The sequence below is a fragment of the Copadichromis virginalis genome, linkage group LG3 (assembly GCF_057382275.1).
Source record: "Copadichromis virginalis isolate Kocher_CV1m ecotype Utaka linkage group LG3, C_Virginalis_male_GT1.1, whole genome shotgun sequence".
NCBI classification, from domain to species: Eukaryota; Metazoa; Chordata; class Actinopteri; order Cichliformes; family Cichlidae; genus Copadichromis; species Copadichromis virginalis.
The window spans coordinates 35,217,899-35,245,886 of NC_140620.1; the positions used below are offsets into that span (position 1 = coordinate 35,217,899).

At 38.8% G+C, this 27,988-nt stretch overlaps 2 protein-coding genes across 3 annotated transcripts; one reads left to right on the top strand and one right to left on the bottom strand.

Annotated features, from left to right (window-relative positions):
* Positions 1–816: 816 nt before the first annotated feature.
* On the bottom strand, positions 817–8,837 carry LOC146714340 (macrophage mannose receptor 1-like). Its single transcript, XM_085450808.1, has 8 exons — positions 8,783–8,837; positions 7,336–7,386; positions 5,259–5,327; positions 3,997–4,335; positions 1,918–2,244; positions 1,674–1,765; positions 1,242–1,350; positions 817–1,101 (listed from the first exon to the last, which is right to left on the bottom strand). The coding sequence occupies exons 2-7, from the start codon at positions 7,382–7,384 to the stop codon at positions 1,264–1,266; spliced, it is 963 nt and encodes a 320-aa protein (XP_085306934.1). The 5' UTR covers positions 7,385–7,386; positions 8,783–8,837; the 3' UTR covers positions 817–1,101; positions 1,242–1,263.
* Positions 8,838–17,527: 8,690 nt separating this feature from the next.
* LOC146714341 (E3 ubiquitin/ISG15 ligase TRIM25) lies at positions 17,528–26,502 on the top strand. Of its 2 annotated transcripts, none has more exons than XM_085450809.1 (8): positions 17,528–17,883; positions 18,808–19,657; positions 19,835–19,943; positions 20,583–20,678; positions 23,663–23,896; positions 24,197–24,219; positions 24,955–25,103; positions 25,246–26,502. In XM_085450809.1, exons 2-8 carry the CDS (start codon positions 19,014–19,016, stop codon positions 25,527–25,529), a joined length of 1,539 nt encoding a protein of 512 aa, XP_085306935.1. In that variant the 5' UTR covers positions 17,528–17,883; positions 18,808–19,013; the 3' UTR covers positions 25,530–26,502. The 2 variants fall into 2 exon arrangements, with proteins under 2 accessions (XP_085306935.1, XP_085306936.1); XM_085450810.1 differs by having other exon boundaries at positions 18,811–19,657.
* Positions 26,503–27,988: the final 1,486 nt, after the last annotated feature.

Below are 27,988 nucleotides of genomic sequence, written 5' to 3' on the forward strand. Positions count from 1 at the left end.
TGTGTGGTAATAACAGGTAAATGAACTTTTTTTAAAAATTATTTGAATATATGTGAGTGCTTGTGTATAAATACACAAACAATACACACATGCTTTCAATTGTGTAATTTAAGTGATCTAGTAGCTCTGCTTTGGAAGTTCAGTTCATGCTAGAAATGTGTTTTGGAGTTTGTACGTGTTTTGTCTCTAGGGGCCACCGCATATATTTATATATAAACATATATAAATAAAACTACTTTTTTTTTACGTTAGTAATTCCTTTTGTGCATAATTTTATATTGTTGTTAATAATAAATTAATTAAAGCAACAAAACAACCTGAAGAGCCGGTTTGGAGCTGAAAGAGCCGGCTCTTTTTAGTGAGCCGAACCGAAAGAGCCGGATCTCTAAAAAGAGCCGGAAATCCCATCACTACTTCCCCAGCGTGATGTTTCTGTATTGTATATCCATTTGGCAAGGTATCATCTATCTTAATTGCCTCTTGGGGATAAGTCTTTCTGACTCTGACTCTAAGAATCACTTGTGATTAAAAAAAAAGAATTAAGTGGCACTATAAATGGTTTTAGAACATAACAAAGAACAAAATCAAGACAATAATGAGTGTGGGGAATCAGAATCAAAAACCAGTACGAAATCAATACATAAATATGAATAAAAGGTTGAAAATTCAGAAAGTTACTTTATTGTGGACAGCCTTTAACATTATAGAGGCCACATAAAAGCACAAGAATCCTTAACAAGGTAATAGAACAACTACAAACTTGTTTTTTGTTTTGTTTTTTTGTTTCTTTCAAGCTACAGGAATAGGCAGAGAAAGCTATTCTTCTTGCATTTTTAAAGCTCGTTTTTGCAAAACAAAGCACTTGGACTGCGATGTCCAAACCAGGCACATTTTACAATGCTTAAAAATGATTTGCATCTATTATTAGCACTTGGATTTCAGTTCATATCATTGCCTTATTTAATATTATATTGTATGAGTGCTACTTCCAACCTATAGTTTCCACCTAAATTCAGTGAGGTGAGAACCAATCTTTAAATAATCTGTTTCCATCCATCAGCGCTACAGTAAAGCAACATAGGTACTTCTGCAGTCAGCATCCTGGAAAGAGAAAAACATGTTTAACTTTTTGGTTTTTAACTATATTGACTATATTTCTTTCCACAATGATTAATATGTTTCAAATGAAAACTAGTTCAATTGCAGCATGGTGTATACAGTCTGCAGTGAGCATCTCTTACCCGTCTTCTCCATAGTTTCCAACTAACGCTGAAAGAGACTGCCATTTTTATCACTTTGCCAGCTGAGTTTGAAATCAGCCACCCCTTGATCTCTCAGGATGGTCTCCAACTTGAAGAAAAACATTATAAAAGAAAAGAGCTGTTTTTCATACTTGTTAGATTTACCACACATAGCTTTATGTCCCTGTCATGCAGGTAATAATCATATTTAAATGTTTTTAAATCATGTTAAAAGTGAAATTTCGTTATGTTTTGGAACAAAATAAAAAACTTTTGCTACTTTTCTTTACCTCTAATATTTTTTTCTGTAGATATTTTGTGTTTGTTGTGATGTGTTTGGTGTTTACTGTTGTTTTATGAACTCTTGCTGCACAACTTGTTTTCCATAATGCGACAGTAAAGATACAAGGAACCTAGAATCTACGTTTGTACCTTCATTAGGAGTTGACTGGAGGCAGCGGAGTCAGTGAGACCCACATCAGACTTCACCTTCATCCTTATGACCATCTTCTTTAGTTTGGCATCTGTAGAACACAAATAAAGAAATATGTCATTTATTGTTGTGATAATTATTATTATTATTTTTTAACCCACGTTTTGATGCTTTAATGAAAACAACAGTTGTATCACACTTATAAAGAAATTGATTTATTACTTGTCCATTTCAGGAACTTACCTCCTTGACAGATAAATGTTGCTTTCTTGTTACAGTCAGCTGGTATCCAGCGTCCCGTCTGTGATCCTTCCACAGAAACACAGTTTCCACTATAACTTCCGCCTCTTTTCCAGTACCTGAAGGAGGTCTTTGTTCCATCTGACCAAACCCAAGCATCTTTAAACAGACCAATCCACGCTTTGGTGGTAACTGCAGCAATCGCTGCATTTTCCTTGTCTGTAAGCACACATGCCAGATCAGTGTGATTCTGTCTGCACAGATCTTGACTGCTCTGCCAGGTTTGCCCCTGTGTGTAAACCACATACTTCTTGCTGCCATCCTGCTGAACTAGAGACACACAAGGGGAGAGGAGTAAAAAGGAGTTAGACTTGTTTTTTCTGCCAAGAAAAATAGTCAGGTAAGTGATTTAGAGCCAAATTACTAACAGCAGAGCCATGATGTTTCTGGTCATAAACACTTGGACCTGTTGTCCATATATGTGGACATCACATTTTGGGGTTGTCTACAAAATCTTGTTTTTTTTTTTTTTTATACAAGGGCCTGTTATCCACTTACGAGGACATTATACTGCCACAGTTTTATCAAACTTTAAAATGAATCAGGCCCTTGAAGAGCAAAATCAGGTTAAAAGATAATTCTTCGTTTTTACATTCATCAAGTCCCAATCAGCCCAAATAGCAAGGAGAAATTAAAAATGCATGCCATGAAAGAGTTCAGGTCTTAGGAGGTTAAAATATAAAGCGCCTTGAAGCAACTTTTTTTTAATGATTTGTTGCTATATAAATGAAATTAAATTTAACTGAAGTACAACTTAGGCTTGACCTGTATTATTTTGGTCAGTAGATCATTTGCTCTTTCATTAAGTCTGTTTGGCCACTGTAAGAGCCAATTAAAGGCTAGTTCACTGGTTCTGGTAAAAGGGGTTAAAAGGAGAAATATAAATTTTTTGTTGTTAAGTATAATTTTCAGATGATTTTCAAATACTGTTATGTTAAAAGCATATAATACAGAAATGTGAAATTCTGATGCGCTTTTTGGTAATTATGTGCTTAGATAGTTGGAAGTCGGATAAACTGGAAGCAACACAGTTTTTTCACCAAGTCTTGCAGTGTTAATTTACAGTTTCATTAAACATCTCCTTTGAAAGAAAAGTACCTGGTCTTGCCCATGTTTCAAATGCCTGTTGCTGGACTGACTTCTAAAAGAAGATGAGTGAAAAGGAGCCGGAGTGCCGCCATTGTAGCCACTAATCTACTGGTTTGCTCAGCCATTGTTTGGACGATGTTTGTCATTACTGAAATAAACTTGCTGTATCTTTGTTACATTAAAAATATTTTATATTTATTTTATTTTGTTTTTTTTTTTTGCTGGAATTCATCCTAAAGTTCACGCAAAAGCGCTGAGATGAACCTGAGGAGAAAATACAGACCTACCCAGAGAACAGCCAGAGTTGGTGGGATATTTTACATCCTTTTGGAAACATAGCTGTTGAGTTACTTCAGTCTGGACCACAACTGTTCGAATCAGCACAGTGAGTTCTCATAATCTCACCGCTAGCAAATTATCATTTTGTGTGCTAGTCACTCGGTCACGTTTTCATTTTTGTTTTTAAATATTATATAGATTAAATTGATTATCATCAATAAAAATTTCATATTAACTCATTCACTGCCAGGGCTTTTGAGCATTCTTACTCATTTTTGATGAGCCACAGAAAACTGTGTTATGATCATATAAACGCTGAACCTACCAAAATGAAGAACAGACTCTCTTCTTCCATCCAAAAAAAAAAAGCTTGTTTCTACCATTTTCCATTCTTTAGTAATCAGCTGTAGAAGAGAGGTGGGTTCCACCAAAAATGCCTGTTTTGACCACAAAAAGGGAGAAAACGAGCTTTTTGTGAAAAATACATTTCAAGCAGTCTGATGTTCACTGACAAGCTGCCCGAGGTTGTATTCTAGCCCCTCCCATTGAAAAACGTAATTGACGTCTATAGACGTCCATGGCAGTGAATGAGTTAAAATTATGATCAATTATGATCACTCACAACAGTTTCAACTGTAATTGCAATTTACTCACTTTCATAACACACATAAGCTCTGGTTAAGTCACATGGAATATCATTCCAGAGGCCGTCATCTTGTATCTCTGCACACGACTCTTCCCCATTATAGTTGTCTGGTTGATGAAGGCTCCATTTGGTGAAGTCTGCTCTGCCACTCCCATCAGACCACAGCCACCTGTTGTTCTTTCCGTTGTAAAGTCCGATCCATGTGGCGGTCTTGTGACTGTCCAGTGTACTGACCAGCTGGTTTTCTTCATCCATGTTGTTTATGGTTGCCAGGTCAGTGTATTTTAATCTGCAGAAGCTCTGAGCCTCATACCAGGTTAGGGATTCATTGATAAAGTGGAACTGCACTAAAACACAAGATTATCCAGTCTTACACACAGACGCCAAGAAATAATTCCCAATTTGTTCCAATGACTTTATGTCATCATGGTCTTATTAAATAATTTTTTTTCTGAAAACATTTTAGAGTGTTGCCATATTTGTGCCAACGCAACTTTGAGAGATGAAGATAATGATGTAACCTGTACTTCCCTCAGGGGAAGTACAGGTTACATCACCCTGGACAGGTTGCCACTCCATCATAGAGACACACCTAACCATTCATGCTTAAGTTGGCCAATTTTGAATCACCAGCTAAAACACTATGTATGTCTGTGGATTGTGGGAGAAACCCAGAGTACCCAAAGACAGTACACACAAGCACAAGGTCAAACACGAACACATATAACAGAGAGTCCCAAGTGCCTGGGGATTCAAATCCAAAAACCTCTTGACGTGAAGCAATAGTAGTAACTGCTGTCTGCTTATCTAATCAGCCAATCACGTGTGTGTATCTCAATGCATTTAGACATGCAGAAATGGTCAAAATGACCGGCTGAAGTTCAACCTGAACATCAGAAAGAAGAAAAGGGGGATTTATGTAACTTTGAATTTTGCATGGTTGTTGATGCCACGTATTTCAGAAGCTGCTGATCTACTGAGATTGTCCCAAAGAACCATCTCTACTGTTTAACAGAGAATGATTAAAAAAAGAAAACAAAATTCAGTGGGACAAAGTTTTCTGCTGGGAAAATGCCTTGTTGATACGAGAGTTCAGAAGACAAAGGCCAGACTGCCCACAAAAACATTGAATGCTGAATACTGACCTGAAATACATGTATACTAAAATATTAACTGTATCAATGATTGAAAAATGCAAAATGCAATGACAACAAAATAAAAAGCAAACAAAAACACCAAAAACAAACAATGATCATGTGTGCTTATTTACCTGTTTTACTGGACCCTGTTGAAACCAGTGCCATCCTGGTGGTAGTCATCAAAAGCATTAGGAAACTTCCTGCAGCCCAAAACATGCAGAATAATAACTTGCTGTCATCCAATGAATGCACAAATATGTCATATGTTTTGGTTATGTATAATAAGGTGTACTATAAAGTTACAGAAGCAGTAGAAGCTGGCTAAATTATTTTAAAAGCAAAATAGGTAAACTTCCATCCCAATGACACAACTATAACTCTCCATTGATATTAATGACGCCAATTCATTGGACAACTTTAACATTTCCATAAAAGAAAAATATAGAAACAGACATTATATAATTTTTTCTATAGTTATGGTATTAAGGCTTTGGTATTATCATTATTATCTGCCTGAGTGCAAACTATCATATCAATTCTGTCGTCCACTCATGCCTGCTTGTTTGTTTCCCAGGTTGTTTCCCAAGATGCTTTTTTTGACAGGTCATTTAAATATACGAATTGCAATTGATTCATTTATTCTTGGATGAATTTTAAAAAAGTGATTTTGAGTTCACTAAATTTCTTCTTCATATACAAGATTTTGTATATGTAGACAAATTAGTCTGGAAACAAGAAATACACAAGCACTTTTTTAAATATACCAACTTTGAAATAAAGGCATACAGATTGGTTTTACTAAATTATATAAAAAATGATACATAGAGTTAAACCAGTGCCTGATATGTTCCACTGTATCTGGTGTAGTTTATCTATGCACCTACTGTAGATCTGAAGGTCCATTTACTTGTACATTATGCAAAGCAGTTTTGGAGAAACTGAAATGCATTTGGTTAAAAGTGCGTCATAGGAGATTTAAAGAACCACTGACAGTCATCAGGTGAGTCTAAGTGGAATGTAAGACATTAAGAACATGTTACTACTATTTGGCTGAGGGTAATTGTACATTCAATTATACATTCAAAAGTCATTAGGATTCTTAAACCTGCTATATAAAGTTTACATACACAATGCTTAGACGCTAACCCATTAACGGAGATTTACCATTAATGCGGTTATGGCGTTAATGTCATTTTAATGAGATTATTGCTGACAACACTAATGCATAAATAACTTGGATTTAAGTCTTTAAGTCCTTTGACAAACCAAGTACACCCTATGATTTAATAAAATGGTCTGGCACTGATACGGCACCGTTCTAAATGATTTACGACAATCTATGCTGTGGAGCCATAGTCTAAATTAATCTATCTTGCATTCAGCTGTTATGTTATACTGGATTATCTCAACGACATCTCTGCACTGCCTGCACACAAGAGCTTGCCTGGTGTGATAGACAAAAGCATCCATCTGTCTTGTGCTCAGAGCTAATTCTAAGCACCATTTTTAGGATTCCATGATGGTTCTTCTACTTGCTCCTCTTCTTTTTTACTGCTTCCAAGGTATTCATTAAGCATGTGGTCAGTTGTGGCCATGATATTTCATCCTGGATACTGTTCTGACACTCACTAGTCCTAGGCCTCCTTCCTTCTGCTGAGCATAGTCTCAGGGTGATGGATTTAGGATGAAACCATCCAAGGACTTTTCTTGCCTTGATGGCCTCTAATGTTGTTTTCCACTTTCACATGGAATTCCCGGTGAAGTTTCTTAGTGTCCTAAAGCTCTTGTACATTTCCAGGCATTCCAGAATCCAAGTGCGTCCTGTATGACTGGGATTTTATCTGAATCAGTTTGCAGGTGCATCAGTCTAAGCCAAGTTGCCAAGAACTTTTTCTTCTGGAAACAAAGAAGTGTTTCGTTGCTTATCTAGAGTAACTTGTTTTTTAACTATAGTGATTTTGATTAATAAAACAAATAACAAAGTTGGGCTGTACCGAATTGGGTCACTACCTGCAATCATTGGAGCCTTGCTACTCATTAGCCATTCGTGACACTTTTCCAGCAATCAGTCATTCTTAATTTGCCCTGCTTGGTTTCATTAAACTTGAATGTCTGCTGCCATATGATATTCAGCTGAGTCATCAACACATTATATTTTTGAAAGACTTAGTCTTAAAGGCCATAGCGGGTGTAACTGTACTCAGTTACCTGTTGAATGTGACATCGTGGTCTCTGGAGTCAAAAGCCCAAAGAACATTCCTGCAATTCACAGAAAGAATTTAAATATGGCTGAAGTCAAATCCAAGAATTTCTTTGAATGGAAAATTATCCTTATTTGTTTACTCTCAAAGCCTACCAGGCAGATAATTGTTGTGTCATGCATTGCACCTACTATATTTACTTAAAAATATAACTATGAATAAATTCACAAAAATACGTGGTCATTTATTATTTGATAATCAAATGGTTTACAAAAGCACCATAAAACACAGTGAAGCCAGCTTCAGTAAATTTCCGTTGTTTACATGTTGTGATCAGCGACTGGTTGCTCTTTGTAGATTTACACAACTGAATTCAGGAGGTTTCATAGATATCTTGGCTGATTTCCATTACTCTAACAGTATACTGTATAGAAAGACAGTATACAGCTGGCATAAAAGTGAATTCCACTTATGTCCGTAATAATATCTGTAACCATCAAATTAAGCTACTACAGTATGTAGTATGATGTAAACCACCACTGACCATGGGCACCACAGTCACTGTTACAATAAATTCACCACAGTACAACAAGTTAAGCTCTTTCCACCCGTACAAACTACCGAGTAGTTTCAGGCAGAATTTGAGTAACACATAGATATTATAGCCGAGTTTGTTTTGCAGGAATAGCTACTATGTGATCAGTTCATTTCAATTCCACTTTATTTATACAGCGCTAATTCACCAAAATAATACATACAGAGAAAAACCCAACAGTCAAAATGATGACGTTACATATAAGCTTTAAATTTGCAGTTTATCAAGCGTCACTCAGCTGTCCTTTCCTGTCTCTCCTATCCTGTCTTTTCTCAAATCTCCCTGTGTACAGCAGCTGGACCTTAAGCTGACAACACATTGTGCAACAAACTACACACAACAGTTTGTGTGTTTGCTAATATTTGTTAAAATGTTACATTTGACCTGACACTTAAAAAAAAGGTGACTCCCTATATGCGCCCTCCTCTTCTGTAGGGTGGGCTAGATTCTGAATTTACAGATACCTGCACTCTTTCCAGCCCACTTTGAGTCCCAAATATAAACGTTATAAACGAACCTAAAGTTACAAGTTGATTTTAAAAATACAAGAAGTAAAAAAATACTTGTTTAAAAGTGTAGGGAGTAAAGGCAAAAAGTTGTCAGAAAAATAAATACTCAAGTAAAGTACAGGTACCTGAAAAGTCGACAGTATTGAAGTATTTGTACTTCTGAGTATAATTATAATTGTGGGTTTATGTTCTAAAAACCTTACGAGAATACGTTCCAATTTTGAAAGCTAACAATTAAAGTAAAACATTAAAACTAAAAACAACTATTACTACCATTAAAGCAACTAATAGAAATAAATAAATATTTGTACATGTAAAATTTGAATTTACAATCAAAGTTTAGAAAGTACCTGATCTGATGTGTTGTGTACCCTGTGGCTTCCCTGTAACATCTGCTGTGTTTTGACTGTGAATCCTTCTGTGTAACTAAAGGTCCATTTATTCGTACGCAATGCAAAACAATTATGGAGAAGAGTTAAGGGAATTTGGTTACCACTTCCTGGCCGAGTTGTTGTCATTCCTAATTGCTTCCACTTTATTACAATACTACTAACTACAGGGGTTTTACCTTAAAATATAAAGCAGCTTTAGGTGGCTGTTGGTGGTATATAAATAAAACTGAACTGAATTTCATTTAATTAAATTTCACTGAACAATTGACTATGGAAAATTTAGTAGTGACCAGTGTTGGTCAAGTTAGTTGAAAAAGTAATCAGTAACTAATTACTGATTACTTCCCCAAAAAGTATCCCTTTAATTTACTGATTACTTATTTTCAAAAGTAATTAGTTACTTAGTTACTTTTTAAAAACATGATTTACTACTTGAATAGGTAATAAAGCGATAGATCTTTCAGCCCAATTCGACTTTACTACTTTCTACTACTTTCTGCATAATCCATTATATAAAATGTAATCAAATGAAAAAAAAGTCTAAAATTTGTTTTATTAGTTTAAATCTTAACTTTATGCATCAAGCAAAAATCAAATTATATGCAACATTCTCTAACTGGAAGAAATTTGTTTAACATTTAAACCTATTTTCTGCACATTCCAGCACATAAAACAAAATATTATTTTGTGTTTACACTCAGTCTTTCAAATAGATGCAAGTAAAACACAGCAGAAAATAAATAAAATCAAAGACTCAGTGGTCCTGTTGCTCTGTTTTCACCTGTATAGCAGGCGGAGGTTTGTCCTGTAAAAAGACGTTTTCTTCCCACGCAGTGAACAGCGGACGCTAATGTTTTTGTCACTTTTTACGAAATCAAACTCAAAGTAAGGTCAGTACTTCCATGATTTAAACGCGGCATGGTCATACTCTCTCTAGCACTCGATATATTATCCATTTTTGATCTGCACACAGCTGTTGTCACGCACGTCGCACTTGCTTACGTCATTGTCATGAGACACTCACAAAAGAATCATGGTTTTAGTAACGTAGTAACGCAGCATGCTTACGGGTAAGTAACGGTAATCTAATTACCTTTTTTGCAATAGTAATCCCTGACTTTACTCATTACTTGAAAAAAGTAATCAGATTACAGTAACACGTTACCGCGTTACCATCTCCGCTAGTGCTAGCATGGGTGAGTGAATCCTCGTGGCAATATACTGTATTTTCAACCCCTCATAGTACCATATGAACCTATTAAAGCACTTTGCTCTCAGACTGCGGGATTACTTGTGGTTTCTGGGGTATTTAAAAGTACAATGGGAGGCCAAACCAGTTCCCAGTTTGGATTTGGGAGATAGACATCCTCTCTACTTTTAAGATTTGGCTCAAAACTTCTTTTTTTTTAAATACATGTATTTTGAGTTGGATCAGCTGACCTCCCTTAATTAAGCTGCAGTACACCTTACACTCTATATGTGTTTATACAACACTCTGCATTTAATCATTGTTATTCTCTTGCACTGTGTGCCTTTTGGCCTTACTCCCTCCCCTCACCCCAACCAGTCGCTGCTCCTGCCTGAGGCTTCTTCCCGTTAAAAAGGACTTTTTCCTTCCAACTGTCGTAAAGTGCTTGGTCATAGGAGGTTGTTTGTTTGTTGGGGTTTTCTCTCTATTATTATAGGGTCTATTAGATGCATTGAGGCCAATACTGTAGTGCTGTTGTGATCTGACACTATAGAAATAAAAAAGGAATTGACCCATATTTACTTTATTCTCCTGTTTTAACTTTAAGTAAAAGAATGAGAAAGGTCAAGAAAATGCACTTATTTACATGTAAGTCCTTATTTGCAAATGCAAATTTGAAAATGCTTAAGATTACGAGAATCTCCAAAGTGTTTCTAGTGTTGTTATTCTGCCTTTCTTTCATCTTGTCATTTCCCTGTGTATAAACAATTAAAGACCAAAGTGAGTTTGTGAACCCCTTTTAAACTAGAGGTACATGTTTAATTGAACTTAATCTTCTGTTTCAACTTTCAGCAAGAGGATGATCAAGCTTAAGATAATACTTTTATTTACATGCAAGTCCTTATTTGCAAATGCAAAAGTTTAATATTTAGATTTATTGCAAGTGACTATTAAGATTACTTGATTGTCAAAAGTGTTTTTATTGTTATTCTGCTTTTTCCCCCCCATGTCGTTACTCTTCAGTGTGCAAAGTCAAGCTGAGTTCTTGAAACCACTTTAGAGGCTGATGTATAACCACACTTGGATATGCATTTTCATACATGTAAAAAGGACCACGCACACACACACACGCACACACAGGTGACTGCCTCCATCTAGTGGTGAATAATGGAACACCGGTGTAGAAAATCATAACAGTCTTTTTTTCTCTTCTTTACTACTGTCACAAAACCCTGCACGATCATTATATTTCAGTATGACAAAAATTAATTTCTAAGCCAAAATTATGCAGCAGCTCAGAACAACCTCCATAATATTTTTCACTTAATTTTTATTCTGAGGATCATCAATACCTGCATTACACACTGTGAGAAGAATTTCGATTTCAGTCAGATCTGAGAAAAGCCACACAAACAGTGCATGGGATTAATGAGTATAGTGATGAGTTTACACTATACTGTGGTCAAATCTTCTCTTTGGTCCTCTTTTCGAGTAATTTGCTGTTCTCCACACATGTGTCTGCCAGAGGAAGAAAGAGATGTGTGAACCTGGTTAGAGATACACTGAAATCCAAACAGTCTAACTTCTAATTTCGACCAGACAACTTACATACTGTTTAGCTGTTTTGTTTTTATATCTTAAAGAAAACAGGACCTGATATTACGAGATTATTTATGTTTTTTTCTCTTAAAATAGGTTGTAAAACCGTAAAAAGTCCCCTCTCCCTGGCCTCAAGGATTAATCATCACTTGTTAATGTCAGATAGGATATTTGTGCATTCTTAACAGATCTGTAGCTCAAAATGAAGATTAGACACTGAATTAATCAAAACATAAAACTGGTCCAAAGACATGCAGCTTGTGGGGATAGGTTAATTGGATAATCCAAATTGCCACTAGGTGTGAATGTGCGAGTGAATGTGAGTGTGAATAGTGTCTGTCCCTGTGTGTTAGCCCTGTGACAGACTGGCGACCTGTCCAGGGTGTACCCTGCCTCTCGCACTATGACAGCTGGGATAGACTCCAGCGCCCCCCGCGACCCTGAAAAGGATAAGCGGAAGCGAATGGATGGATGGATAAAACTGGCCATGAAATTCTTCTAGTTTCCAAACATTTCTCTCTTTAACATATGGATGAAATAAAACATAACCATATATGGGTCACTGGTGACATGGTGTTCACTGTAAGTACGTTATTCAGGATCTGTACCTTCCTTTTGTTGATTTCCATTTTTTTTAAATCAAACCAAAAGGAAATGCACTGATGGACTAACAACAATAAGACTTATTTAAGTTTATTCATATTCTACATAATATCTTTTGAAAATTAAACACATCGACTATTCTTTGTCATTAAGCATTGCCAGATTTTTCATAGCTTTACAAATTGAACGCTGTTGCTTCTCACAGCAAATAACCAAACTCAATAAGTTTTTAATTACTACATTATTAATTATTACATTAATTGTGTTGTATGTGCAATATGCACATGGGGCTAATAATTAACATGTTATATAATATGTTATACCTTGCATAGGAAATGTCAGTGAGGCTGTAGTTGTACCAGTGTTGTTACTTATGGTATCTAGTTTGAAAAGAGCAGAAAAAGAATGACAAGAAAAAATTAGAAAACTCAAAATTCCAAATATCATATCTGAACCTTAATAATTCCCAGTGTGCAATAAGTTCATGTTACTCACAAATGGAATTGTAATTAAATAAAATAATAATAAATATTTTAATCTGTGAAAAAAAAGTTTTGTATCAAACCAAAAGTAAAAGAACTGATGCACTTGGTATGAATAAGACTTATATAAAACCAGAAGCTGCAGGTGGCCTGTTGCCAGTCCTCAGTGGAGGGAGGGCTCTCCTACTGTCCAGGTGTTTGGGACACAGGAGCCTCAACTGAGAACAGGAAGGATACACACAGGGTAATTGCAGAGCCCAAAAGATCATTGGCTGCCACCTCTGTTCGCCATCATCAGATGACACAGTTTTTTCAGGCTCCTCAAATCTAGCACGCCTTCTCTTTGACATGAAAAGACCGTGATTGAGCAAATCAACGAGGCCTGGAAAGCTGGTGGAGTCTGCTGCTCTGTTTTTTTGTGTAGTACTCATAACAGAGTGCAACAACCCCCCCAGAAGAAAGGCGGCTCAAAGCTGCTCATGCCAGGTTTGGAGTAGGTTAGATACCATTTGCCTTTGCCCTTTTTAAAATGTCATCTTTATCCTTACTGGCTTGAATTAAGCGTTTCTTATAAACTTGTCCAAGAGTGTCGGCCACGTAAGAGTTAATTGGAGCTCTTGCAACCACTGTCTTGACCCATTTTTCAGCTAGTCTTAAATTCTTGGTTTTTGTGCAATATAGACGAGAAATTTTTGGGGGGGAAACAAGAATTTCTTGGAATTTGTATGTTGCAGATTTCAATACAGAGACAGCACGGTGAAGTTTTTCTTTTTCCAAAATGTCTGTTATCAATCCTGAAAACTTTTTTTGTTTGTTTTTCCCATTTCTCTCTTTTGTTAACAAATCTTTAATTAATTGTTTATACACATGGTTCAGTTTGAGCAACACAAACTGAATCCATTAATTTCTTCACAGGGGGTCCTCCATGGATTGGATCAGGTGGTCTAAGGATTTGTTGACACTGTTGCATCGGGAGGTGAAACTCAGGTACGTAAGCATTAATCAGTGCCAAGAAAGAGAACAGCTCCCTGGTTCTGGACACAGTAGGATTATCTGTGATGTCAGTCTCCAAAACTCCTGCTACATTTTCATTTTGTTCCATGGCTTTAAGCTTAGACTTCAGAATGAAGAGGAATGTTTTGTGTCTTTCTTTAAATCCCACTGGACTAGTTTCTGAAGCAGAAACAGATACCTGAAGAGATGTGGATTAGACAGAAAAACATAACATCATTACACTATCATGCATAGTGTTCACCCCATACTGCCTTCTTAGTTTATGCTTTCTGACATGAAGACTAACAAAACTAGATGCTGCATCTCTCCCAAAACACAACAAAAAACAAATCAAAACAAAAACACTAACCATAGTTGCAGCACAGATGTTATAATTTGCTATAACATTTTGACAGCTCAGCTAATGTACAGGTAAACCCTTTGAATCAAAACCTCATTCTTCATTGTGCTTTTTTTCACATAGCTCAGTCTGATGTCAGTGAGAGTGGATATGCTTGATATGGTCAAGTCAGGTGCACAGCCTACCTGCCGGGGTGCTTTTTCGCTACCTATATTTAGGCCACACTGCCCTCGAGTGCTGGTTGGTTGCAATACCTGTACCTATCCAGCTGGCTTGCTCCAGTTTCCATAGGGAGCTGTGCAGGATATTCCTCTTCTTCTGAGGGCCCACGATCAATATTTTAACAACCATAACCAGTACTGGCCACTGTTTACTTGCATGGTGCAAGTTCAGCAGTCCGTGTATTTTGTTTTAAGTGTATGTGTGCATGCGCGTTTGTGGTTTCTTGTTTTATTAAAATGTACACTTTCTCAAGACTGTGAGCCGCGAGCTTGGTGCTTGGTGTCCTTGTAGAGTTTTTCATTGACTTTTAACATGTTTTTAACTTGAGAGACAGATTTTGTTTTTAAAACAGCAAACTAAAGACACACCAGTAGCCGTCGGACCTTCAGTGGTGGGTCACTCTTTTAACACTTAATATGACTACTTCATGTTATGGATGCACAGTGTGAGCATTCAGGTCGCATCAGAGCATTGGGCCGTATGGTGTGAGTACCTGCATCATGACCTACAAACTTCTAACCTCTGCATTTCAATTGTACAGTTTGAGCAGGAGCTGAATCACACACAAAAAATGACACAGTGCATGCCAGCTTAACTCCTGTCCATTGTACAGTTTTATGTAATCCAAGACAGGTTGTGCCACAGTTAGCTTTATTGGAGCATCCTTGAATCTCTACAATCTTTTCTGGTTTTTAAGATTTTGTATTTCCTTGGAATGGAATTCCCCTAGATAGCATTGTCATTTTATTTTTATTATAACCCCTTTTGATCGCTTTGTCACATCTGGACATTAAATTATCAAATCACCAAATAGATTTATGATTTATTACAGCTTGGATTGTTAGGTTCTTAACTTACAAATTTTAAATAAAGAGAAAATTTAACTGTTTTTCTGTCTTTCAAAAACACAAGAGATATTTTAGCTTACTCACCTTTTAGGAGACCTGTTAGAGCTGCAGCAGGTGTGTGATGACAGGAGAGTCTCAGCCACGCCTGCTGCATACTGCACATTCCTGTGTCTTTGGTATTATGTAATATGTTCCATTGTGCTGAGCGTGATGTCATCTCTTCCTGGGGATCAAGCATGTTAGTGAGACAATTGTATTAATCTTTGTGCATTAGTAAAATACCTTCAATCATAGCTTCATTCATGTCAGCAGAAATGAAAATGAAATGAAAAGTACTGCTTTCCTGTATATAGTCAGTTTACCAGAAATTTGTCTTAATGGTTTCTAATTACAGTGATATCATGCAGTATAATTAAGCTGTTGGTTTTATTATCAAATCATTAAGATCCAATACCAGCGTCTCTTAAACGGAGAAGAATGGACTGCACGGCAAATCACTAAAATTAATAAAGTTCATCCGCTGAAAGGTCCTCACAATGATCAGAATCGACTGATTTCTGTGATTTATTTATTGTAATAACGTTAGTATATTCATTTGAACAAAACAGAATATTTAACAGGTCAAATTGATATCATTCAACAGATCTAGTAAACCCGTAGTTCAAAATTAATTAGGGCCCAAGCACTGAAGTGCAAAGGCCCTATTGTTTCCGTTTATTATTTTTCAGTGAAATTAATGGCCTTTAACATGTTGAACTCATTAAATTTTGTACACGTATCAGGTCTGGTGAAAAATTACATATTTTAATGGTTCACATATGGGCGGTGCAAATTTGCTCTAGAACACCACCTATGCATTGTTTAATGAAGTCCTACAAACACATAGTTTGAGTCACATAGATTAGATTTGGTAAACATGTGTAACATGGCGAGACAAACAAAAGTCAGTAGACCGATTGATGCAAACCCAACAGGAAGTTCACCATTTTGAATTGAAAGTGACATTTTGGTGCTAATTTTGCCATTTCCAGGCCCTAAACTTGTGCGAACTCCTCCTAGGGATTTGATCAGATCACCTTCATATTTGGTCAGTGTCAACTACACCGCTGAGTTTTTGTCATAGGGTGTGGACATGGCGCCACAGCAAATTTCAATCATTCACCATGAAAATCTTAATTGCTCTCCCTTCCTACATGCATCATTCCTACGTTGATCGTGGCTCAAGAGTTGGGTGTTCACCTGGTAATTAGAAGGTTGCCGGTTCGAGCCCCGGCTTGGTCTCGATTGTTGTGTCCTTGGGCAAGACACTTCACCCGTTGCCTACTGGTGGTGGTCAGAGGACCTGGTGGCGCCAGTGTCTGGCAGCCTCGCCTCTGTCAGTGCGCCCCAGGGTGTAGCTTGCCATCACCAGTGTGTGAATGGGGGGATGACTGGTTGTGTAAAGCGCTTTGGGGTCCTTAGGGACTAGTAAAGCACCATACAAATACAGGCCATTTACCATTTTACATTCTTCAAGCTGGACCAAACTTCTCACATGTGATAAGGCTCCCTTGCTGAACATATTTAACTGCTATATTTAACATCAGCAACAGCGCCAACTAGTGGGAACAGAAAATGTCATGTTTTACACTTCTGGTATAGCATAGAGGTGGATGACCCAAGCCACCTTTCGTCAAAAGGCGTGACACGTTTGGAAAGATTGATATTTGTAATCAATGGTTAGAGTCCCACCCAGTGGGAAGAGAAATAAAATCTATCAGTGTGACACCAGATCGGACTTGCTGGGTGTAGGTGTTGGGAGCAGGGGCAGATCTAGAAGAGTGGCATGGAGTGGCAAGTGCCACCCTAAAATGATCCTTTGCCACCCCAAGTGCAACCCCTGTTTTGCATATGACAATGTTGTTTATTAAAATAAGATAGCATTAACAGTTTGAGCGTAGTTACAGTCAACATTGAATATAAATGCTAAAACTGAATATATTGCATAGTGTCCTGGATTTTGCCACCCTCATGCCACTCTAAGAAAATTTCTCTAGATGCCCCCCTGGTTGGGAGTAGCTTAACACGCCCTCTCAACACTGCTTGCAGCTTTCATTGTTTAATTGTTGTTGCATTCCATGTTTAGAGAATAAAGGCTTGTTTTCACGTTCACTTTTGCGTCTGTGTAAGTTTCGCTTCTGAGTCCTTCTGTCTTCACGGCCTCAGCCATGACAGTCCCACATCTTTGAAATGATTTTGCTAATCGTCTTTCTTAAAGACATGAGAGAAGATCATGAACCCTAAATTGTCCTCTAATTATAGAATGACTCATAACAGGGTTCAACAACCATTCTGCAACAGCCCACACTATGTAACAGCGATCCCGAGCGGCGCAATCACAAACAAATCGCGCAGTACGTATAAAATACAGATTTCCCAGGCACAGTGAAGGCAGCATTTTCCCCGCATCAACCTGCTCGGTCTCAGTCCGCCAGCTGTCCGTTTGTCTTCCGCACAGGTTTGTGTCAACTCGTCCTTTTGTGTCACATCCAGAAAACTCCAGATGGGAATCTAAATGCCGGCTGTCTGGAATATTTCCCCGCGGACTAACCTGGACTGTGCGGACACAGAGGGAACAAGGGGGGAAAAGCGGCAGCGCTAACGGGCGGTAATGTTAATACGTTAGCCACGGCAGGTGCACCACGGCCACGACTGACAGGCTGTCAAACCGCAAAAATCACCGTTTCATCTCTTCACAAAGCTACCTTGGATACTCTGTCGAGGTAAGGGGACTTTAATGTCTGTTTGTGCCGTTTTTTGTTTTGTTTTTTAACCTATTCCCCGGCATCTCGACGGGGAGCGGGAGATTAGTGTAGCCAAGTTAGCTAATTGTCGGTTTAACACTTTAACGGACAGAGGCGATCGCAGGTTTTTAAATCCGTGACACATTAAAGGCCCTCTGTTTTAATCAAGGGCTGGACGCTTTCATGGCAGCTTTCCAGGCCTGTGTGTGTGACGGGTGCGACACTGGAAACCAGTGCTGACCACTGGGAACTGCACTTTTTTTTGTGTGTCATGTAAACAGCAGACTGATTTTGTTAAACGTGTTCAATAAACAGAGGAAGACGGGACAAGTGACTTTGCCCTGTGGTCTCGACAAGCAGGAAGTTTTACTTTCAATTCCAGGCTTTATTATGCAGCATGTACAATTAGGAGGAAGCGAAAATGATCACGTGACACTCTCAAGCGTACTTAAAACAATAACATAAATATTTAAGAACGTTGCAAGTGTTTATAACACCTGCTCTCCGTGGAAGTGCTCAACTTTCTGTTTGTTTTGGCGTTGTTGTTGTTGTTGTTGTTGTTGTTGTTGTTGTTTTATCAGTGAAAGCCAGATCTGCTCAAGTTTGCCATCACGAGAAAAGGAAAAGTTAGCACATTTTGACATTTGAGTCTCAAAGAATAATTAATACTCGTGATTTCTTTTTTTTCTGACTGTAAATGACTGGCAGCACATTGAAATTATGCAAACCAGCTGCAAAAAACTGCATTTGCCTGGTTTATTTGTTATGAAAAGCATAACAAGTAAACTGTTTTTCTCTAGGCCTTGTATGTTTATTTTTGTGTTTTTAAGCTATTAATTTGACAGAATAATATTTGAAGACATTCATTAGCAATAAACTTAAACTTGTTTCTTCTGTTTTCAGCAGCCTGCAGAAAATTAAACCACACTTTAGGAAACGCGTGGAGTCCTTTTTTCCTCCTGTTTCTTTTCCTTTTACTCTCTCCTATCCCGACCACCTCACCCTCTGTTTCCACGTCTGTCCCCCCCCCTCATCATTGCATCTTTTTCCTATTTTGGGAAACGTCCATCTGTCTCCGGCTCATTTCCCCTGCCCTCACATCCAGTGACATGGCCTCGGCTGAGTCACCGCAGTCCAGTGTCCTTCAGGATGAGCTCACCTGTCCGGTGTGCTTGGACTTGTACCGGGACCCTCACTTGCTTCCTTGCGGGCACAACTTCTGCAAGACTTGCCTCGATCGCCTGAAGCGGCAGGCAGAGCGGAGTCACTTCCGCTGTCCAGAATGCCGTAACAGCCACCAGTGTAGCACCAAATTTCAGAAAAACTTTAAACTTGCCAATATCGCCGATGACTACCGTCACAGGCGCAGGGTTCGCGCCATGCCTCCCACAGCTTTAAAATCAAGGGATCTGCCGTCGTCCTCTCTCGTGCTACAACCTTGCAGGAATGGGATCGCTGTGCCATGTGACTACTGCCCTTCAGGCTCTGCCGAGGCACCGGCTGCCAGTGCTGCTGTGGACTGCTCTTCTGCTGCTTCTGTTTCTCAACAAGGGGGTGATAGCGAGGGAGCAGCAGCTCCTGCTGCTGCCGCTTCGATGTTTGCAGTAAAGACCTGCTTGAAATGCGAGGTGTCGATGTGCCAAGAGCATTTAAAGCCACATCTGGAACTGCCGGCATTCCGCATGCATCCTCTCACCGAGCCGATGAATGACTTCTGGAAGAGGAAGTGCCGTGATCATGATGAGATCTACAGGTAGGGAGGAGGAGGAGATGGCCTTTTGACTTTTTCATGAAGAGTAGCTGAGTGCCTGTAAAACATTTATTTATTTACTAGTGAGGATGTCGCCCCCCCCCCCAGGCTTTACTGATTTGCTCTGTTGATCAGCTTTTAGTGTTCATTTTTATCTGAGCCCTGTTATTCTTACTCCAGATATTACTGCATTGATGACAAGATATGTGTGTGCAACGCCTGTACCATAGAGGGAGGACACTCAGGACACACGATCAAGACTCTGAAAAATACAATGAAGGATTTAAAGGTACACTCTTTACCAAAATTAGAGTTTCTCCAGTCTGTAATGTTATGATGATAAAGAGGTTTTGTTTTTTTTAATGGCTAAACACTGAATATACACGCACTGGCCACTCTATTAGATACATCTGTTCAAATGCTTGTTAATGTGAACATAATCAGGCATTAACTCATTTAGGTAAGTAGAAATGCTGAAATTCTAATTGAGCATCAGAATGAGGAAGAGGGTACTTAAGTGATTTTGAATGGTTGTTGGCATCGCATGGTCTTGTCTGAGTATTTCAGAAACTGAGATTTTCCCACAGAACTGTCTGTAGGATTTGTAGGAATGGTCTGAAAAAGACAAAATGTCCTATGAGTGGCAGCTGAGAATTTATTTAATTGTTTAAGCTGAATGAAAGAACCACAGCAGACCCGTCCACATTTTAGCGCTGTCCAGCGTATACTTTATGCCCTCAGCTGTTTCAACACTGCTTGGCTATAGCTTTGCAGCTCCCAGTCTCACACACCACCAACAGCAACAACAACATATTGACAGGACGCACTTCTTATTTTACACTCAATCTTGGAGTCCCTTCATGTTAAACGTGAAACCGTTTTGTGCCTTCATTCGCTTTAAACTTACTCGGCTGCTCTTGTTTGCCAGGGGGTGCTGGACAAGCAGCTGTACAGGATAGAAAGGAAGTACAGCATGGCTGAGAAAAAATTCCAGGAGCAGAAGGAGAAGGAGCGGCACAGTAAAGTAAGAGGCCTCACATTTCACTATCTAAACATAACTGATACATTTTTTTTTTTAGTATGTTACCATTTGTCCTGGGGTTTTTTTTTTTTTTTGTTTTTGTTTTTTTTTTAAACTACTATTATTTTGCACTTTTGTCTTTTCAATCCCAGTTCTGGGAGGCCTGTACCTAAACATAAATACTGACTCAGCATAAGCATGTGCCAGTACTACTTCTAGTTCTAGATGAAGCCTTTAAGAGACTTCTGTAAAGCTCATTCCTGAGGAAAGCAGGGATGATCGCGCTGGTGGCTGGAATAATTATTAGTGAGGGCTGTGTGGTATCAGGACACAGGTACAGTTTTTCCAAAGCTCCTTATTTATTCAGATAAGGCTAACACAGCACCTTTTCCTTTAGCCTAAACTAGAGATGGACTGATCCGATATTCGTATCGGCATCGGTCTGATACTGACCTAAATTACTGGATCAGATATCGGAGAGAAATAAAAAAATGTTATCCGATCCATTAAATATCAAAAAAGCACCTCACAAAACTTGCAACATGGCGTAACTCTGCTCATAACCGTAGCACGTCGGAGCAGTATGCGTCATGTGATAGAGCGGCTGTGTGTTTTTGGAGCCTCGCTACCAAACCGGCATTTCATCTCCGAGGAAGTTATCCCAGAGAGAAGTAAAGCAAGTGTGTAAGTCCATCTCTTAATGTTTGTAAAGCATTCCCGCGTTAAGCTTAACAACTGATATATGGAGCGACTGCCTCTTCTCTCCCCCTCCCTCTCCTGCTGCTACTTCAATCATGAAACTGATCAGTGATCAGCTGATCAGCTTTTCTGTCGTGACTCCCGTCTCTTGTTTGTTTTTCGCCCACTTCGCGCCAGAAAGAGGAAACCAGCGGCTGAACAACAGCAGCACGTTTAAGCTTGATAAGCTGTTGTTAGAATTTATTTAATATTACTTTCTACACCAGGATCTTTTTCTACGTAGCTGACGGCTGGTAACTGTGCAGGGGCGGATCTAGCAAAGTTTAGCCAGGGGGGCCGATAGGGTATGAACAGGGAAAAGGGGGCACAAAGACATACTTTTCTTTCTTATTGTCATTTTAAATGTCCAGCTTTTAATAAATAATTATTTGAATCTTACACCCAAAGTTTTAATCTGATGTAAAATGTATAGAAGTCCATTACTGTATATAGTAACTGTTAAGTCTAATATACCCTAGTAAGCTATAGTACTTTTTTCCTTTGGAAAGGTACCATCTGTTAAAGAAAAATGTTTAATCTATTTAATTGTGGAAAAATAATTGATTTCTGTGCTTTTTTTTTTTTTTTTTCTCCCTTTCCCACCCTGCATCAAATTAAAGTTGATTACGTCAATTAAGCCTCATGAGGTGGAGGGTGGTTCCCTTTTTTTGTTTTGTTTGTTTTGCTGGGAGTTTTAGAACCCTATTAGTTAGGTTGCTTAATATTTCCGCTAAGTACTCTGTAAAATACCAGAATAGGGAGGATGGTGTAGGTTTAAGTTTATTAGATTGATCAGTTTTTGCTCAACTATGAAATAATTTGGGTGCAGTGTATTTTTTGCATACAGGTATAACACAATAGCTTTAGTGTTTTTGTTTTAAACTTCAGTATGAACTTATACAAAATGCAGCAAGATATAAAAAAAACCAAAAAAACCCCAGTTCTATTGATTAAAAAACACTATCGGCTTCATATCGGTATCTGCAGATATCCAAATTTATGATATCGGTATCGGACATAAAAAAAAAAAAGTGGTATCGTGCCATCTCTAGTCTAAACCACACCAAAGTTTTATGAATGTAAGGCCTCAGTCATCCCAAAACTAGATAAAGTCCACCCAGGCCTCTGAAGGTGCAGATTGACGCCTGTAGAGGTGCTGGGTCATCATGTTCTACGAAGCTCTGCTGCACGTTACTTTAGAGTTAAATGGAGCCAGAGACCTCTAAACAGAAGAAACCGTTACAGCTCACAGGATGTTCATGAAAACCACTTTGAAGTTTGAAGTTTGCAGTTTCATTTGTTTTAGTGTTTTGTATATTCCATGCAGTGATTGGGGAGGGGAACCTTTTCAGCACCATGGAGAGCAATCTGGAGACTTTTTCAACATTCATGCCCATGATGACTGTATAACCACAACTGTACAGTACTGTGGCAAGAGGCTCAGCCACTGTCAGTTCTCCTCTGCATAGAACAGCTTGTTCAGCTTTGTAAACAGGGCGCTCAGGGCACGCGCTTTTTAAAAGTCCTTCTCACTGTGTACGTCCTCCTTGTATGACTTCCCCTTCTGCTACAGGTGTGCCTCTTGCCTCACCTGATACTGCGCTCTGAATCAACCAGCTCCACCTTTCCCATCAGCAGTCAGGCAAAGCGCATAGCCCAGCACCACCACTGTTTAACAATTTACTAACACAAAATTTGAATCCTAAAAAAGAAGTAATATGTCCAAAGTTGAGAACTTGAATGGGTTTAAAAAAATATAAAAATTATAAATAAGCTTAATATGGTAAGGAGTATAATAAGGAGGGGTTTTTGTTTCTTTTCTTCTGCTCCCTTAATCACTTAGGCTTGCTGATTGATTTATTTTTAGTACCCAGGATGCCTTTGCTATGGGCACTTGTTTCTGCTTCAAAAAAACAAAGTCAGGCAATGCTCTGACTCAGGCTTGAGTAACTCTAAATTTCAAGATGCCTAAATAAAACTTTTGAGTTATTAATTTGAAATTTTAACATTGTAACACAAAATTTGGATTTACAGATCCTGGAAAAAAAAATCTGTGGCAGAAATGAGCTTCCATACCTTCCCGACGCAACCCCAAAGGGGACTGTCTCATCTGGTTAGGTTAGGTGAATGTGTAAAGCACTAGACCGTTTACACATCACTTATTCATGTTGAGTAAATTAAATTCTTGCACTTTTGCACCATCGTCCAGCTGATTGACTTTTTCTTCTTTCCGTCGCTTCCCTCGTTAGAAGTTTATGGACGACACCGAGCTGTGCTTGAACCGACTGGGAGACGAGATGAAGACCAAAGTGCAGAGCTTCATCGGCAGATTGCGAGACTGTGCACGCGCTCACTGTGACATCAACAGCCCGACCATTCAGATGAACATCATCAAGATCACCAAGGACCAGGCGCGCTTACAGGAAGTCCGCTGCGGCATCGAAGGTCTCATGCTCGAGAGCGACCCTTTCCGCTTCATCGAGGTGAGACTCTAACGCGTCACTGTCAAACTGCGGCCGCGATTTTACTCTAAAAGCACGGAACATTTTCTTGTGACATTATTGAACTGATCCGAAAGAAAGTTTATCCTGCTGAAGTTAAAAGCTGTAAAAATACCAACAGAATGCTGTCATCAAACTCTCAGACTATCCTGCTAGGATGATGTAAATGTGATGGTTTATATTCCAGGGCTGCCCACCAAAGTACAATCTGTGTGTGGAGATACGCATAGATTTGTTTTAATAATTGATTTATTTGTGTTGATGTCTGTTTTTTTTTTTCAGGCATACAGGACAAAAGGAAAATAGTAAGTTGTTTTTTTTTTTTTTTTTTAATTTCTCAGTTCATCTTTGCTTTATTCTCACATCATACAGACAAAATAAAGTTTAAACATCCTAATATTTCTCACAGCTGAAATTATCTGTTAGCTTATTTTTTTGTGGGGAGGAAAAAATAAACACTCAGCAGCCACTTTTTTTGAATACATCTCATTGGTGCCAGGTTCTTAACTACAGAGCGACTTGAACAGGTTGCTTGAAATGTTTGAGAGATTTTGGTCCATGTTGACATGACTGTATCACACAGTGGCTGCAGATTTGCCGGCTTTACATGCATGATGTGAATCTCCGGTTCCACCACGTCCCAACGTTGCTCTATTAGATTGAGATCTGCTGACTGTGGAGATTGTTGGAGGACAGTGAACTCACTGTCATGTTCAAGAAACCAGATTGAGATGATTCAACCTTTGTGACATGTATGTTGCTGCCATGTGATTGGCTAATTAGATATTTTCATTCAGCAATTCAACAGGTGTACCTAACAAAGTGGCTGCTGTGTGTGTGTATATCACGAAAAACCATTAGAAGCATGATATTTAAGGAGTTTTTACCAGTACATATTGTAGTTTTACTTAAACTGATTATTATAGACTGACTGAAGTGCTTAGTTATGTCAGCATGGTTGCAAACAATTAGCGATTTAAGACGTGTATACATGGATGAAGGAAGCAAACTGTCACTTCTTTTGTCTTTGTGCACTTTAGTTACCGCAGGCAGCTAAGGAAAAACATGTTTTACCCAGAGTATGTCGACATGGAGACGGAGGGTGTGGGAATGACGATGGAAGAGGAAATGAGAAAATTTCTGGAAGAGGAGCTCCGGCCTCACATTAGCGATGCTATCAATTCCCTGTGTAAGAAATATTCAGTCATTTGCTGACACTCGTCACTGTGTCTGAAACGGCTTCACAAGCCTCTAACCCGAAAACATCTGGCAGCGTAACGATTTGTGCTGTTTCAGCTCTGCTCAAACTTCTGTTTCATTTTCTCCATCAGGCTACATTTCTGATCCTGAGGAGGAGCAGGACGAGAATGAGGAAGAGGCTCCGGAGGAGGACGAGGAGGAGGACGATGAAGATGAAGACGACCTAGATGACAGCAGCGAAGAGGAAATGAGAAGCGAGGGGGAGGAGGAGGAAGACGATGAGGAGGAAGATGGGGTGGGACCACATGATGATGATGATTACAGCCCGGAGGAAGAGGAGGAGGAGGAGGATTTTGAAGAGGAAGAAGAAGAGGATGGGGATGAGGAAGAGGATGACGAAGAAAGAGGAGTTTAATAGCATTATTTTCCACCTAATGAAGCACTTTGAAGTTGATCCTCGACTGTGGACGAGTGCACAGTCACATGACAAATCGCTCGTCTTCATGTTCGCAGAATGTGAAGATTAAGACTCAAGAAGCCCCACAATTTGCCTCTAACCCTCACACAGCATTCAGACACATGCTGGGCAGTGAAAGCCTCCAGTTCAGCTGGACTTGAAACAAATCAAGGGCTGAGAATGTGCTGAAGTGACTCTCACCCTAAACATGTGTCGCACACTGGCAAACCTAATTCAGGTGCTTTCCTTTAGAATCATTCGCTGTACATGAATGTGAATGTATAACGGCTCAGTTTGGGAAACCTTTGCACGTCTGTGACACCAGATTTTCGAGCACTTTGCCAAAAAGATTTTTTAGAAAGTGAGAATTTACTCTTTCACCTTGTTAGCTAGATTTGCTCTAGCTTGATTGAAGAACTTTCTGCAAAACGTTTGATACAACAATAGCTCCAAAGAAAGCCCTTCGATCAGAACTTCTGCTGAAGGCTCTGAGAAATCTGCTGGAACAGAACCTGTGTATGAGCTTGTGATTGTTTCAGCATTGTAAGCCAAAGAGAAAAGGTTGTGAGTGAGAGTGTGTGTGCATGCATACTTTAGGAGATGTTTGTCTGCTTGGCATGATGTTTAAAGAAATGTGCTAACAGAAGTTTACTGCAGAATGACGTTTTGCTTTTTGTGCTTTAAAAGCAGTTAATGCATTTACAAACATGTAAAAACAAAAATAATTGTTCCTATGCACAGTTCATACATTCTTCTTAAAATACCAGTTTTAGGTGATGTGTACTTTCGCACTTTACTACTGTTAATGCTGTGGTACACCTGAAACCTTTGAATGTCGACAGCTGATTTCCATTTTGATAAAATTATTTGAGGGGCCAAACTTCAGGAATTGTAAAAATTAAAAATAATAATAAAAAGCCTGGTGAATGTGCACGGTTGTCACGGTGTTGTTTATGTTGCTGGAGAAATGTGACGTAAGAGTTTATATTTTTGCTTTGTGTACAGGAAACGCATTACTGCAGTTTGATTAGGACATTTAAAGCTAACAGGCTGAAGACTTTAAACACAGGAAAATGGGCAAGAAAGAAAATAAAACAAATATCACATATCCCTAGCATCCTCCTTTTCTGTCACACCAACCTTCTGTTTGTACTCCTCCATTAAATCCATGAACCTCATCTGTGCTCTTCCTTTTTGCCTGGCAGCACCACCTTAAACATCTTTAGCTGTCCCTCCAAAATCCACATTACTATTCTTGTCCTTTCTGGTCACTCCCAGTGAAAATCTTAGCATCTCCAGCTCAGTCGCCATCTCCAAACCGCACATCTAACATCTTGTAAACCTTCCCTTTCAGTCTAGCTGCTATTCTTTCACTCAGATACTCTTCTCCACCCACTCTTCCCTGCCTGCACTGTCTTGTTCACCTCTTTGTTAACTGTCTGTTGCTTTGGTTGGCCATAGGTATTTAAATTCAGTCTCCATTGCTCTCTCTCTTCCACCTGCTCTCACTACACGTCGCAACATCATATGCAAACATAGTCCACAGACACCCCAGCCTGACCTCATCGGTCCATCACTGCAGACTAATAATAATAAAATCTTAGTTTAGGCCTTTAAGTGGGATAGTTTAGAGACAGCTTTCAGTACAGGAGTAGCCTGTTCAACCACGCAAGTCATGGGGCGCCAATATATTTCACTACACCTGCTCTAGTATTTAAACTGTTGTGTATTATTGGCCTATAACATGTCAAGCTCATTCTGAGCCAGAAAGAAAATTCCTGTCACAAAGTGACTTTTGCATATCCATATTTATCTGGGTGAAAGTGTCACTGACATCAAAAGTCTCTTCTTCACGAGAGGTGGAGCCAAGAGGGAAGCATGGATTGTATTAGCATGAATCACAGTTCTACAAATACAAATACATTTTAACTGCCCCAAGGGAGTGCATTTTAATGCAGAGGACAGAGCAGCAGTGCCAGATCTAGAAAACTTTACATCATGAGGGTGTAAAAGAGGGGCAAGATGTCCAGAATGGGAAGAATGTGAAAATCCCTTATGGAGTCAACAAAATATCCACTAAAATAAAACATTTATTGTATCATTATATCTTCAAAGAAAATAAACGTTTTGGACAAACAAGCAATTAAGACAGCTGAATAAATATCAAGAAGAATATATAGAATATAAAAAAACAACATCAAGACGAGTACGAGTTGAAGTGCTTGAAAGTAGTGCAGTGGTCTTAGTTTATACTTTTAAAACAGGCCAATTCTTTATTCTACATATAGCCGCTTTGTAAATCATGTTGTCTACAGGTTATTTACCAATATAAGGAACTATATTAGGCATTAAAAAAACAGAACACACAGAAACATCTGTAATCACGTTTTGCCACGACACCCGGAACGGTTGTACTC

Excerpts from the sequence above, each read along its gene's own strand:
- LOC146714340 (XM_085450808.1), bottom strand. The coding sequence starts at position 7,384 with ATGTTCTTTGGGCTTTTGACTCCAGAGACCACGATGTCACATTCAACA. Across the intron at positions 2,245-3,996 it reads AGCTTATGTGTGTTATGAAA|TTCAGCAGGATGGCAGCAAG; the intron begins GTGAGTAAATTG and ends GTGTGTCTCTAG. Across the intron at positions 1,351-1,673 it reads CCAGTCAACTCCTAATGAAG|TTGGAGACCATCCTGAGAGA; the intron begins GTACAAACGTAG and ends TTTTTCTTCAAG.
- LOC146714341 (XM_085450809.1), top strand. The coding sequence starts at position 19,014 with ATGGCCTCGGCTGAGTCACCGCAGTCCAGTGTCCTTCAGGATGAGCTC. Across the intron at positions 19,944-20,582 it reads ATACAATGAAGGATTTAAAG|GGGGTGCTGGACAAGCAGCT; the intron begins GTACACTCTTTA and ends CTTGTTTGCCAG. Across the intron at positions 25,104-25,245 it reads CGATGCTATCAATTCCCTGT|GCTACATTTCTGATCCTGAG; the intron begins GTAAGAAATATT and ends TTTCTCCATCAG.